Consider the following 14403-nt stretch of genomic DNA (forward strand, 5'->3'; position numbering starts at 1 on the left):
TAACTCTCATATTTCAACTTGACCTTTTCATCTTATTCACGAAAAATACTTTGTAACCAATCCATACGAATGAAACCTTAACCTTAAGACTTCAACAAACAACTCTAACTTGAAACATGTAAAGATACTTAACAAACACTACCTAACTACATAACAAAAGAATCTTCCACTTTGATGCAACCCTTCATGTAATTTTGACTTTTGCTTCTGCTGCATTTCTTAACTTTAGCAAACCTGGAATAATCATGGACAAGCGATCACAAATAGGTAAATCAAACCAACCTACAAACCTGCAATTGGAATCCTAAAATAACAAAAAATGTATCCAATTTAATCAAAATGCGCCAAATTGGAAAACCGAAATGGATGAATTGCACAACCTTAATCGGACACGCATAAAACCCAAGGCTTTTTTCACTCCATGATGTATGAAGAAAAGCCATGAAATCATGCCAACATCTATTATTAATTGAATTCGGTTTTCAATTAAATCAAATTTGAAAAATTAAATGATATAATCTCATATTGACTAGAGAATAAACTAGTTGGTGACTTATAAGGGTGGGTGTTCCCTCCTCCTTCAAGCTAGCTTTTGGGAGTGAGTTCTACACTTCCCCTTGTAAAGTTAATGCATGCCTAGCGTGGGATAGGCTTGTATCATTAAACCAATAACTAAACTGAAAATTAAACTTTTAATTTAAAAATTGAACATAAAATTGAATTCATATTCAAAATTTTATCTAGTTTTTATTAGCTTCGGTTTTTGATTTTTTTCAATTTGAAATCAAAAAATGAAAGACCCACGAAGCAGTTAAAAAGCAAAACTTGTTTGTTTCGTGTTTGGTCATATACGAAAAATGAAATGTCAAATGGTTTTACATAGGGGTGACTAGTATTTGGCTTAAAACCATTTAACCTGAAAATCAAACCGAAATCAAACCGGAAAAAATAAACCGAATTTGAAAAACGGTTTTCGGATCGAGTAAAAACCGAAACCGAAACCGAATTTGAATTCGATTTTCGTTTTTGAAAATTCTGAATTCAGTTAAACCGAAACCGAATTCAAAACTAAATTCGGTATTTTAAATACTTAATTTGTATATTTATGTTTTAATGTTGTTATATTTTAGGATCCAATCATCTAAATAGGTTCTCACCTGCATGACGAGTTAACAACCCACATTATAATTATGTTACTCAAATTATTATGTTCTCTTTCTTATTAATGGAAGCACTAAACGTCACAATTAAATTGTAAATATTAATAAATCATCGAATTCTTGATAATTTAATGGTACATCATTGTTTTAGGTTGTAAATAACTAAGATATTAACAACGCCACAATTAAACTATCATGATTCTGAATTTAGTGTGTTGAATATTAAAAATTTCGCTATAATGCTATTGTGATATAAAAAGATTTTGTTTGGTGTTTAAAATTCACATACATTGATATTTTCTTGATATGCAAACTTAAATTTAGTTAATATGTAACACTTCATAATAATTATATTTATATTTATGTATCGTGTATCATATAATCATACATATTTTATAACTTGTATGTTAAATTTTCTTTGTAATGAAATTTTAATTTTGTTTGATATATGATTTTAATCGAAACCGAATCGAAAATCGAACTGAAATCAAACCGAATTCAAATTTGGTTTTCGGTTCGATTTTTCATTTTGATTTTACAAGTTGAAGAAACCGAACGAATTAAAAACCAAACCAATGAACACCTGTAGCATTTATTGTGCAACAATTGTGATGGATTTATTGGAGGAGTCAGTCCGATATATCGTTTTATTGGTTGGTGACTTGGTGATTAGGGCCCATTGTCATCTAACTCTTGAAATTTGTGCCAAATTATTTTATACGGAGTATTGAATTCCACTTGGGCCTGTGCGGCCCATACTCATCACGCACCCAAACACTGACCAAAAAAAGTCAAAATCAAAACGAGCATACTTTTAAGTTTTAACACACCCTGGTTTATTTTTCTCCAGCAATCTGGTGCGTCACCACCACCTCAGCGACTTCAATCAATCGCGTTCATTTTGCTTTTGGTATTCTACTCTAATCTCAAACCTTTTATTTCTAAATCATTACATAATCTTATGAATTCTATAATTCTTATGCAATTAATCAATTAATCAGGGCAACTTATTGGAAAAAGCAATGTCGATGGTTCAGGCATATCGTCGAATAGCTGGTGGATCGACGATTGTTTCTGATTCTTATCGTTTAGCGTCTTGTTGGAGACAATTTTCAACTGCTTTTAGAGAAGAACGAGATACATTTGGACCGATTCAAGTCCCATCTGATAAGTTCGTCTTCTTCTTTAATTAACGGTTACTGTTGTTTGGATCTTAACCTAATGCATTTGATTGTTTATCATAATTAAATGCCCTAACCCTAGGTATGGTTTTATTGGCTGTATCGAGATTGTAATATGTGAGGTGAGTCAATTTTGTTTGAAAAGTTATTAATGTAATGGAAGTTTGGATGTTTAAAGATTGAAATGTAATAAAACAGACGTGCGACACGTTATGCGGATGAATTGTGGATTTATCCATCTTATAGGGACATCATTTGGTTGCAATGCAAATTGAATTTGATCGATTGCTTGCTTTTGTTTCTTTCGTTAAGCGGTTTCCTTCTTTTTCAGGTTATGGGGAGCTCAAACACAAAGATCTTTACAGAATTTTGAAATTGGAGGTGATCGTGAGAGAATGCCAGAACCAATCATTCGTTCTTTTGGAATCCTTAAAAAGTGTGCTGCTAAGGTTCATTCAATTCCAAAAATCATTCTTTTTTCTTTTCCACTAAAGTTCCTTATTAACCAGCTATGGTGGCGCTATAAATGTTCCTTTGACACATGTTTTTTGCCTGGTAGTCTTGCTTCATTTCATTCAAACTAATTACACGTGCTTGATTACACAAGATGTGCTTATTTTTTTCACTATTTACTCAAAATTTAGTAAGTCTAGAAACAACAACAACAAAACTCAATACCACCTAAGTGGTGTATGGGGGAGGTGAGATGTAGACAATTCTTCCCCTATCCGAGAATAAAGACAAGTCATTTCTCAACCCAGAGTGAAAACACTCTCAAAAGTAGAGAAAGTCATCCCTCTCTCTATCCGACGGATAGAGAGATTGCTTCCGAGTGGACCTCCGGCCAATAAGTAGGTAAAAAATTTTAAAAAAATAAAATAAAAATTAAAAATAAAATTGAGACGCCATGAAAATGGTATAATCAAATTTCCATGGGTTTTGAATCGTGCCTGAAATTTAATTTAGGCTCTAAGAGTCAGTCAAGTCGCCAATAAATTGACGCTTGCTGTCGACTCAATAACTAGAGCCGTAATACAATTTAATATCTTCTCATGTTTTACTTTAGTCACTATATACTTGGCATTTATGGTACACGATGTTGTGTGCATTACAGGTAAATATGGAATATGGTCTTGATCCATCCATAGGGAAAGCAATAATGGAAGCTGCACAAGAAGTTGCTGATGGGAAATTAAATGATCATTTTCCATTAGTTGTATGGCAGACTGGTAGTGGCACTCAAAGCAACATGAATGCCAACGAGGTAATTTTAGCTTTATATTCAATAATTCAATTTTCAGGAGGAAAATCGGGTAAAAATTGCCTTTAAACTATAAGTCAGGTGACCTTTTTTACACTTTGATGAACCAAATACATTATGCATCATTCCTATCATTTTTACATTAAGGGTCCTTTTCATCTAAACCCCATCCTCATCAGTCTACAATACTTGACACATTTCTTCTGTATTAATCATGAATCTTGACACTTTTTGTTCAAAACATGTTGTCATAGGTCATTGCAAACAGGGCAGCTGAAATTCTAGGCCACAAGCGTGGTGATAAGTTCGTGCATCCAAATGACCATGTAAACAGATCACAGTCTTCGAATGATACATTTCCAACTGTAAGCTTTTTAAAAACATAAATTGGATCATATATAATATATCTTTTTTGACTTTCCATGTGTTGACCATTGATTGTTTTGTTCATAGGTTATGCATATTGCAGCTGCAACAGAAATTAACTCGAGACTTATTCCAAAACTTAAACAGTTACATACATGCCTACAAGCAAAGGTAATTAAGTGTTAAGTGGTATGCTGATAGTTGCATGCAAATTTCATAACCAACAGGAATTTGTAGATAGTTTCTAGATGTCCTCATGAGTCCGTTATGCACTTTTCTTGTCATGTGGATCATGAAGATAGCCACACAAAACATCTGTTATAAAATAAAATGTGAATATATACATGTTTCTATCTTCTGTGAATCTTACTGAGTGCTTTGATTTTGAATAGACAACTGAGTTCTCCGATATCGTCAAAATTGGGCGTACTCATACTCAAGATGCAACACCTTTGACTCTCGGGCAAGAGTTTAGTGGCTATACGACACAAGTACCCTTCTTTCACCTCACCCTTTCCTGATTAATTATGCTAATAATTTGATTTTTGAAGAATAAATCAAATCTATTAATTTTAAATTGAGTATTTTATTGATACAGGTGAAGTATGGAATCGATCGGGTCATGTGTACTCTCCCTCGCATGTATCAGGTTGTGTATTATGTTCTTTTAGGAATTAGAGGTGGCAGTTCGTACCCACTTTTTAATGATTGGGTTGATTTGGGTTATGTTTTATCTCAATAAAGTCCAACAAAATAACCTTAGTATATCTAAGAGAATAATTATTGTAAAGATTGACTGTTTACATTGTAGTCATTGTTAATGCTGTCACTGTGTTTATATGTTATCAAAAGTTGACTAAATATTAGATAGCATATCAGTCCAACCTAGCCCTTTTTAATCTTTAATGCCAAATGCGTATTGTAACCCTAACCTAACCGGAACCACCCATCTTGCCACCTCTTTTAATAACCGAAATATTTATGTGAATAATAATTAACATCTCTTTTCATCTTTCTAGCTTGCACAAGGTGGCACTGCTGTAGGGACAGGATTGAACACAAAGAAAGGGTACTTATGCTTATTTATATGTTTACTTATCTTACTTTTTCAACATATTTTGATTACTTTGATACCTTTGTTCCCTTTTATTTAACGACATATGATTATTGTTACAGGTTTGATGTTAAAATTGCTGCCGCAGTAGCTGATGAAACAAGGTTACCATTTGTAACAGCTGAAAATAAGTTTGAGGCACTGGTTAGTTATACTCTTCTTACCTTCTCTACATTGAATTTAGTATTATATGCATTCTACTGAAGAAAAGAACTTGTATGTATCAGTATATGTATTTCATTGGCATGTTGACTTCATTATAATTATGTTAGTTTCGTCATGTTATACAATCAGGCTGCACATGATGCCTTTGTTGAAGCTAGTGGAGCCCTTAACACAATTGCTGTTTCTCTCATGAAGATTGCTAATGACATACGATTCCTAGGAAGGTATGCAAGTTGCAGGGTATATCCACTTCATTAGTCAGCTGGTTTATATCTGATTTGTAAACTAACTTTTGGTTATTCAGTGGTCCACGATGCGGTTTAGGGGAACTTATTCTTCCCGAGAATGAACCTGGGAGCAGCATCATGCCTGTAAATTCACTATCTTATACGTAGTTATTCAATATAATTTTGGATTTTTCTAATTTTGACCTTGTGATGTTGTTGTACTTTAGGGGAAAGTGAATCCTACACAGTGTGAAGCTTTGACTATGGTCTGTGCTCAGGTATGTATATTTCTTGACTATAGGTTTAGTTGTAAATAACATTAGCATTAACAGTCTTAATAATTAGCAAATCACGTTATGTTTGATCATATTTTAGGCAATTGGAAACCATGTTGCTCTCTCAGTGGGAGGTTCAAATGGTCATTTTGAGCTCAATGTTTTCAAGCCAATGATTGCCAGTAATCTTCTAAATGTAAGTGGATTTAGACAAATCATGATTGTGTGGTCATCTACTAGTTAATTTATTATTGCTACCATGCAACTTTGGAACTCAAATGTATATATTTGGTACTATAATAATCATTAAGAAAGTTTTTACAATTTACTAAATAATACAAATACAATACTAACATTGATTGATATTTGGTTGCAGTCAATAAGACTTCTAGCCGATGCATCTGCCTCTTTTGAAAAGAACTGTGTCAGAGGAATTCAAGCTAATAGGGACAGGATTGCAAAATTACTGCACGAGGTAAGCAACATGCAAAATGAAGTTTAATACGGAGTATCATTTTAGTCAGTTTTAACTTTTTAGCACCTCTGATTATTCCTAATGTCGTTCTTTGATTCTTGCAGTCACTTATGCTCGTTACATCTTTGAATCCTGTAAGCTTTTACATTTCTACTTCTTACATACAATATCATTTTTCTATATATTAACTGAATATAATGCAACTTGCCATTTGAAATTGTTTGCCAACAGAAAATCGGTTATGACAACGCTGCAGCAGTTGCCAAGACTGCACACAAACAGGGATGTACACTCAAGGTGCTGTTCTTGTCTATATTGCAATTTAAAAACTACCATCTGTTTAATACAATAATGGAGTCAGTTAATATGGTTAATAATCTGTTTTAGTAAACTTATGAGGAACTAATAATTTTGTTTGCAATATTTGATAATGGTGATGCAGGAAGCTGCTCTGCAATTGGGTGTGCTGACTAGTGAAGAATTTGATCAGCTTGTAGTGCCAGAAAAGATGATTGGTCCCACTGATTGATAACAACATCTTGAAGATATGATATGGTTGCATGTTTCTTGATAAAAGTTGCAGCCATTTTATTTTATTGCAAAGTTAAATTAGGAAATAAAAAATCACTGGGCTATTAAACGTTTGTTCAAGGGCTCTATTCTTATTAGTGACAACATTGTCTCATGGAACTTGTGCGAGAAGCTGTTGAGGATATTATGTCACCAACACAATTTTTACCGGATGATTTTCTTCTTCTTTTGGTTTACTTTATAATTTTAATACAAGTTATTATCAAGAAGTGTTCTACGGAGTATTTGTCAAAAGTGCTTGGAAATAAAACTTATTTAAAATAGTTATAAATTTGAATTTTATTACTTCAAATTGTAAAGATAGTTGAAGTGAATTTTCTTCAACGGGCTCTTGCCGGAGTTACTTTTGTGCTTTCTTTCTTGTAAGATTATATAAGTGAATTTTATTACTTATTTCTTCTTGTTTTCCTTACTTTTGTGCCCCAGCCAGACCCTGCAAGTTTTCATGTATTCTCTCACTCGGCCGTTAAAACGTTGCTGAAATTTTGTAGGCGGTGAATACAGTTTCACTTACCTGTATTTTACGATTTCTTCGGCGTTTCGATGGTGGTTGGTATCTACATGGTTTCTTGCCAGTTTGGTTTCATATACGAAAGAGGCAAACTCCTGAATTTTGCCCTATGTGATGGCCTTTTCTACCTACTTGTGCAGGTCGGTATAGGATTGGGTCAATTTGTGTTACTATTCTATGTTTCATTCTCAAATGAGTGAATCAATAAATAACCAAAAGAAGAAATGGGTCGAACATTTTAGCAGATAGAACGTGTTATATAGTATAGCAGATAGAACGTGTGGACTCGATTAAATTATTGACAGAAAACCTTAATGTGGACAAATAGTGATAGTGGGTTAACTTGCTTATACTTGTTTTGACCCATTAACCAATTATTATTCCAACCAAACATCACACTGCAATGAGTCAGCGGAGTTTTGCACTTACAGACACCACACTCTGTTTCAATCCAAGGACTGACTAAAACACAAGTCATGTCTCAGACCAGCACTTATCACTTACAGGTATGAAGGAAACCTGTTATATAGTATGATGTTGATTATAAATCGCTCACTGTCATCTTTCTTCTTAATTACTCAATTAACCACCAATGCAGGTGAAGGATTCTGGGTCTGGCATCAAGCAACAATACATTCCGCAATTTTCACATCCTGCCAATGTGCCCAGTAAAACTGGTAGTGTTGCAGGTCATGGAATCGCAAACTGCAGAAGGTAAGCCGATACATACGATAGGCGAAGGAAAGGCCCCCCATTTCATAGCGCCTGGGGAACGAAAGTTTGATCGAGAATTGGAAAAGAGAGGTGGAAGAAAAGGCTCAGGATGAATTTGGAGTCTTTGCGCAAGCCTTGTGCGGTAAGAGTCGCACGTACGGTAACAAATGGGCTTCGTGTCTATACATGTAATGTACTAGAAGGTCGTTTTGTACTCAATTTATTTTTTAACGCCCTATGTATTATCATAGTTATTATATCTTCGAACAAACCTGATTATCAGGTTTGTAAATCTCATGGGAGGTCCCATTGGATTGAGAGTGGAGGGTTAGGCAAGGGCACAACAGTTGCATTCCTGGTGAAATTAAGTCACTGCAACTACCCAGATGACCCTGCTTTGTAACAACTTATTCTCGAATGGCACATTAAGAAGTTGCTATCAAGACGAAGACCAAATTCTAACAATCATATGCGTGTCATGATCAAAAAATTTGATGGTAGTAAGAGTATTTGAGTTTCCATCTTTTAGTCGAATAGGTTTTATCCATACTCCATATACATTAACAAAGATTTTTTTTTTGTTTTTTTTTTTTTGGATGAAAGGTGAATATATTAATAAGAAATCAATACATGAGTAGGAAATACCCCGAGCTCATACAAGGCAAAACAAAACCCAAAAGGCTTAACACTGTTACAGCCACTGTTGCCCGATTACTCATCGTTTAATCCCCGATTACTCATTTTTAAGGGCACTCCGTTCCAATTATCCAAAATCCGTTCAATCGATTGATGGATTAAAATCAAATTTGGTAATCAAAGTAAGTCAAAGTCAAAATTGGTCAACGTTTTAACATGAATTTAAACTAGAACTTTCGAGTTTTTGAACAAAATGAACAATTTTAGATAATTACGTTAAAGTTTATATTTATGGTTTTCTTCTATATTTACATATATAATTTTGAAATTTAATATTTAAATGTATAAAGTACAATCTGATTAATCTCCAATTAATCCCCGAATTGCCGATTACTCCTTTCAAAGTCCCGACCGACTAATCCCCGAATAGCGAATTTTGCAACCTTGGTTACAACCATAAACGACAAAAAGAAAAGAAGCACAATCGAAAAAGCCGAAGCTATCCCATTTTTCATGACATGAGATCCCATAAGGTAGCAGCCTTTAAAACTGCAGCGGACCCTTTGACTTTTAAAGTCAACAGCTTATTCCTGACATGATTCTTCACAGCCTTGCTCACCACATCACTAGTTCTATTCTTATTCTTGAACAAACTACTATTCCTTCCTTGCCAAAAGAAATATACAATGTTTGCAAGAACCAACTGATTAATAACATTCAATATATTATTAGTATATGGATAAACAACCAACTTCTCAATTATCGGGTTCCTGCAATGTGATTCGGGTTTCCTCCCGAAAGTACATGCGTGCGTGGCAAATGAGAGCATTCGATGCCGACTGTTGCCTTTCAAAAAAAAATAAAAAATTAACAACCTTCCAGATTAGAGAGGCATAATCACATTGGAAGAATAAGTGTTGATGTGAATAACTACACTTATTACATAAAGGGCATGAATAACTTTTATATATCATTTCTGGAGCATATTTTCTTCGAGTGTATTTTTGCTACTGAGATTTGGCGTAAGATTCGTATTTGGCTCGATTGTGGTATGGCTCCCTTAGTCTCATGGGATTCTTTTATATCTTGGTTGGAAGGTGTTCGGATACAAGTCTCTTCAAAGAATCGGATTATTGCGGTGGTGGTGACAAGTTTATGGGCGTTGTGGCGTTTTCGTAATGGTCTTGTTTTTCATGATTCGTTTTGTAGTAGAAGTAATCTATTTGATGTAATTAGGCTAGTTGCTTTTCGTTGGTTGAAAAATAGAAGTCATGGTGTTCCAAATTGGAACACATGGCTCTCTATTCCTTTGTAATCTTCCCTTAGCGTCTAGCTAGGGATCGTTTTTCTAATATATTCATTTTTTGGCCGTAAAAAAAAAAAATCATTTCTGGAGCATATCTTGAGTTGAAAGTCTGCTCAGGGTAGCAAGCCAAATAATGAACACATGATAGGAGTATACTGAGGAAACCAAATCAAATGATGTCAAGCAACAACTAGTCAACTACATTATCATCCCTAATATCCCTCCATATTTGGCTGGTGGAATATTGAACATACTTATTATCTTTTGAAACCCAACAACTTGATCCAACTTGTAAGCAATCAACATAGGAGTGTCAATATGGGTTAGACTAGGATATTTATCACTCCAACCTTCAGGCCAACACAATTGACCTGTTACCAGAGTTGACCATTAACGAAACATTTGTAGTCATTGACACTTGGCCTCTTAGCTAGTAAAGGCACACCAAGTATTTACATTAACAAAGTTATACTCAATACAGAAACATTGTAGTGATCATTTGTTCAGGCATCTTAATATTGAGGCGTAGTCTATTAATGGCTTGCCAAAATATGCTCAGCGATAATTCAGGGACAAAAAAAGGGGGAGGCATTGGTACACGCTCTATATGTAGTGTGAGTCACATTTGTTATAAAGTTGGGATTCAAATTCAATCACAACAAAAGAACAATAATGATCAACAAAGATATCGATCGCAAGAGCCAATATTATTAAAATAAGTTTCATTAAAAATTTCATGTCATCAGGATTTCGTATCAGCTCAAAATAACTGTTCTCACACACAATGAAATGGGACAACAGGTCAAAGAACAAAACTTCAAGATGAATAAAACCGTCAACTTTGTTCATCTCTGATATTGTCATACAGATCATCTCATTTCTTGAATTTCTTTGATGCCCTGAAATAAAATAAAAAATAAGATATGTTTGTTATTAGTTAAACCTAAATAATAATTCAGCAATTAGAGTGCTCCCAACCATGACAGAATGTCTTCCAGGACTAACCAACCATTCAGCGCCACATCAGGACCTCCATCTCACTTCCTTCCCAAGACTAAACCCAGGGACTAAACACTCACAACAAAGACACTCATCCTTCCATATTTTTATTTTCTTTAATTAAATTAAAAATACTTTAATTATTATTAATATTAATATTATAAATTTTAATTATTATTATTAATTTAAACTTAAAAATTAATTTGATTAATTATTAAAAAAATAAGATAAAATAAATATGCACTCCGTATATGGTATACCCAAACCTTAATATTTATGGACCCACCATTAAATTAAAATAAAAATAAAATTCTTTTCTTCATCTTCATCTTTACATAAACATATGCCTAAAAACCTTGCTGCAGCCATGGAAATGGGTCCATTTTCATCTCCAACCAAAATTAATAAATAATAAAATTAATCAAAATACACCAAAAGCTCGTCCACAAATATGCTCAATATGGGCGAAATGGGAGACGGAGCACCTGGGCTACATCGTGGGCGGGAGCTGGGCGGCCTCCGTGCCATCGGCGCCCAGCCTGGGCGGAGCTCCTGGGCGCACCGTTGGGACCTCTCTTATAATCAATTTAATTTAACAAGTGAACATGTGAATTCAGACAGTAGTTTACTTGAAATTGGAGAAATATAATCAATTTAATTATCAACTTTGTTCCTCTCTGATATGGGCCAACCAAACCAGTCAACCAAAACCCAACCCAACCCAACCACTTCTATTGAAAATCAAATAAAATGTTGTGCAGATAAAAAAAAAAAAAAAAAAAAAAAAAAAAAAAAAAAAATTAACACTCACGGGGCAGGTTGTGCGGCAGGAGCAGCTGCTGAAGCTGGAATTTTCTCCTGTGGACCCTAAATACATTAAAAAATAAAAAAAAATAAAAACATTAATAACTTTGCTAAATGCAGGTGTAAATGCGAGCAAATTACCACAACAAAAAAAAAAAAAAGTAATCGGATTACAGTACCTGAGCAAAACGCTCCTCCCGACGAGCCAACTTCCTTTCTCTGCTTGCCTTGTTCTTTTGTCGCTTAGCTTCAAATTGATCAGAAAGTGTCTTTTCTCTAGCCTTCTCAGCCTTCGATTTGTGAATGCTTTCCATCAACACGCGCTTATTCTTGAAAACATTACCCTTCACCTTCATGTACATGTCATGGTACATGTGTTTGTCAATCTTCTTAGCCTCTCGATACTTTCTAAGCAAACGCCTAAGGACCCTCATTCTCCTCATCCACAAAATCTTGGTTGGCAACCTTGCTTCCCTGGTACCCTTTCGCTTACCTAATATCGATCACAATTACAGTACAAGACACAATGAGCCTAAATTTTTAATATATAAGTATGAAAACAGTTGATCAAATTGTACCATATCCAGAGTGTCGACCCTTTCGCTTTGCCTCATTCATACGACGAGCACGTGATCGAGAGTGAATCTTAGTTGGCTTCCTGATGATAAATCCATCCTTGACCAACTTCCTAATGTTTTGACCTGTAGCCATCGACCAAAAGAAAAAGATGATCAGATAAGCATATTTTTGTGACTCCAACTTGATAATGAGCATAATTTATGAGTCTAGAATGGCTATAATAAGCAACATATACATAGGGTGTTTGGATTAGTTTATTCGGACCTTATAACTTAAGCCGGTTAACTTATACTAATAAGCTAAATGATGTGTTATAATGAGCTTTTATTTTGATAGGCTTATGTGCTTTTAACGGAATAAGCCAATAAACTTAAGCTCTGATTTTGTGCCATATGAGCTTATTTCATAAGCACTAAAAAAGCTAATCCAAACACCACTAAAACGTAATCACCCGACCTAGCGTATACAACTACCGCAGCAATAGTGCAAACACATCAACTGTATTAACAAACTTTTTCTTCACATTTACCAGTTTTTACATTAAAAAAAAAAAAAAAAAAAAAAAAAACTCCGGAGAGTGTAAAACCCTAATTAAAAGTAAATTTGACTACGAAATTAAAGTCGACTAGATTGTTTCAAATATGCGATACGCGTATATACCTATATACGTGTATAAAAGGATTCGAAATTGAAACAAAAATAAATTAATAATTAAAAGGATGAAGGAATGAAGAACATACGAGAGTTGGCCATGGAGATTTCATTGGATTCATTTGGATCGAGCCAAACTTTGCCTTTACCGCATTTCAGTATACTTGCTGAAAGCCTCTTCTGTAGCTTCAGCGACACCATCTCAGATGCTAACCCTAATTTTTCCTCAACTCACTGATTTTGCAGATCATAAAAAGGAACTAGGGTTCGTTTGTGCTATCCCGAATTTTTTTTAGGGTTTATAACATGGGCTGGGCTCTCGCGATGTACCGCTACCTTGAGCTAATTAAACTCACAAGGCCCAAATATTCTTTCCTTACGGTAGATGAATGAAAACAACTTATTGTTAGCAGATTATTTTTGGGCTCGTACTTTGGCCTATATGTTTAGGGTTTATCACGTTTTTGCCGTTTTTTTCGAGTATCTTGCGTCAGAGTCAAAAAAAAAAATGACAAAATGCCAGCGCAAGTCGCAAGACACCTTGCGACCAGACCCACACAAGACACAAATTTATTGGTCTTGCGACCTTGCGCCTTGCGTCCTTGCGTCTAGTCTACCAAAAAGGCGCAAGGATGCAAGGAAGGGTACGCAAGGGCGCAAGGTCTATCTGGCGCCTAGTGCCAGACGGATGCAAATCATACGCAAGGGCGCAAGTCATACCTTGCGCCCAAACAGAAGCAAACAAAGTAATTTAGTTTACATGAGAAAGACTAACATTGTCACAGTCTACCCAAGATAGATAGAGCTCATGACTACCATCCCCAAGTCCAATAAGATACATGTAATCCGGAGAGTTTTGTCGCATGATCCTTAGTTCTTCGTCCAAATTATCATCTTGCTCCTGTTTCTCATTCTGGGTTTGAGTGGAATCGTAGAAAGTTTGAAACTTTGCAAGCTGATTAAGGAAACCCAGTGGCATAATTGTCCACCGAGAACTACAAAAATACGAGTCCCCTATCGGATAATCAGGAAGAATGTTGATATCTCAGCAAGAATGTCGCCCATCCATCAATATACTATAATGTTTGATTAAAATAAATTATTAAGACACAATCTTAAAAAAAATCAATTAATTAAGGGTTAATTAATCACGAAGAAACTTACTAAGTTCTCCAAATAACCGGAATATCCATCTCCAAGTAACCTGATCCAAAACTCGGCGTTGATGTAAATAAACTGTTCATTCTGAAAAATGAACATGCACTGGGTTTCTTGCTTATTCTCGGCCATAGTATTCGGATCTTTTGATGGGCCGACATGCTTTCTCCCGTCTCTCCAAGCATTAGGTGGTGGTGGTTGTAGAGTTCCTTGATCATTCACTAGCTTAT

The 14403-nt window shown here is 34.9% G+C and overlaps 2 protein-coding genes across 2 annotated transcripts; one reads left to right on the forward strand and one right to left on the reverse strand.

Moving 5' to 3' along the window:
* The first annotated feature begins 1985 nt into the window (after positions 1-1985).
* Positions 1986-6981, forward strand: LOC139875424 (fumarate hydratase 1, mitochondrial). Its single transcript, XM_071862763.1, has 18 exons — positions 1986-2070; positions 2162-2331; positions 2673-2790; positions 3456-3605; positions 3857-3967; positions 4056-4139; positions 4361-4459; positions 4567-4617; positions 4988-5037; positions 5145-5226; positions 5377-5471; positions 5552-5618; positions 5702-5752; positions 5850-5945; positions 6126-6224; positions 6329-6358; positions 6456-6521; positions 6667-6981. The coding sequence occupies exons 2-18, from the start codon at positions 2183-2185 to the stop codon at positions 6751-6753; spliced, it is 1485 nt and encodes a 494-aa protein (XP_071718864.1). The 5' UTR covers positions 1986-2070; positions 2162-2182; the 3' UTR covers positions 6754-6981.
* Positions 6982-11788: 4807 nt separating this feature from the next.
* Positions 11789-13249, reverse strand: LOC139840719 (large ribosomal subunit protein eL19y). The gene is made up of 4 exons (XM_071830968.1): positions 13105-13249; positions 12364-12486; positions 11965-12278; positions 11789-11848 (listed from the first exon to the last, which is right to left on the reverse strand). Exons 1-4 carry the CDS (start codon positions 13214-13216, stop codon positions 11789-11791), a joined length of 609 nt encoding a protein of 202 aa, XP_071687069.1. The 5' UTR covers positions 13217-13249.
* Positions 13250-14403: the final 1154 nt, after the last annotated feature.

The sequence above is a fragment of the Rutidosis leptorrhynchoides genome, chromosome 1 (genome assembly GCF_046630445.1).
Source record: "Rutidosis leptorrhynchoides isolate AG116_Rl617_1_P2 chromosome 1, CSIRO_AGI_Rlap_v1, whole genome shotgun sequence".
Lineage (NCBI taxonomy): Eukaryota > Viridiplantae > Streptophyta > Magnoliopsida > Asterales > Asteraceae > Rutidosis > Rutidosis leptorrhynchoides.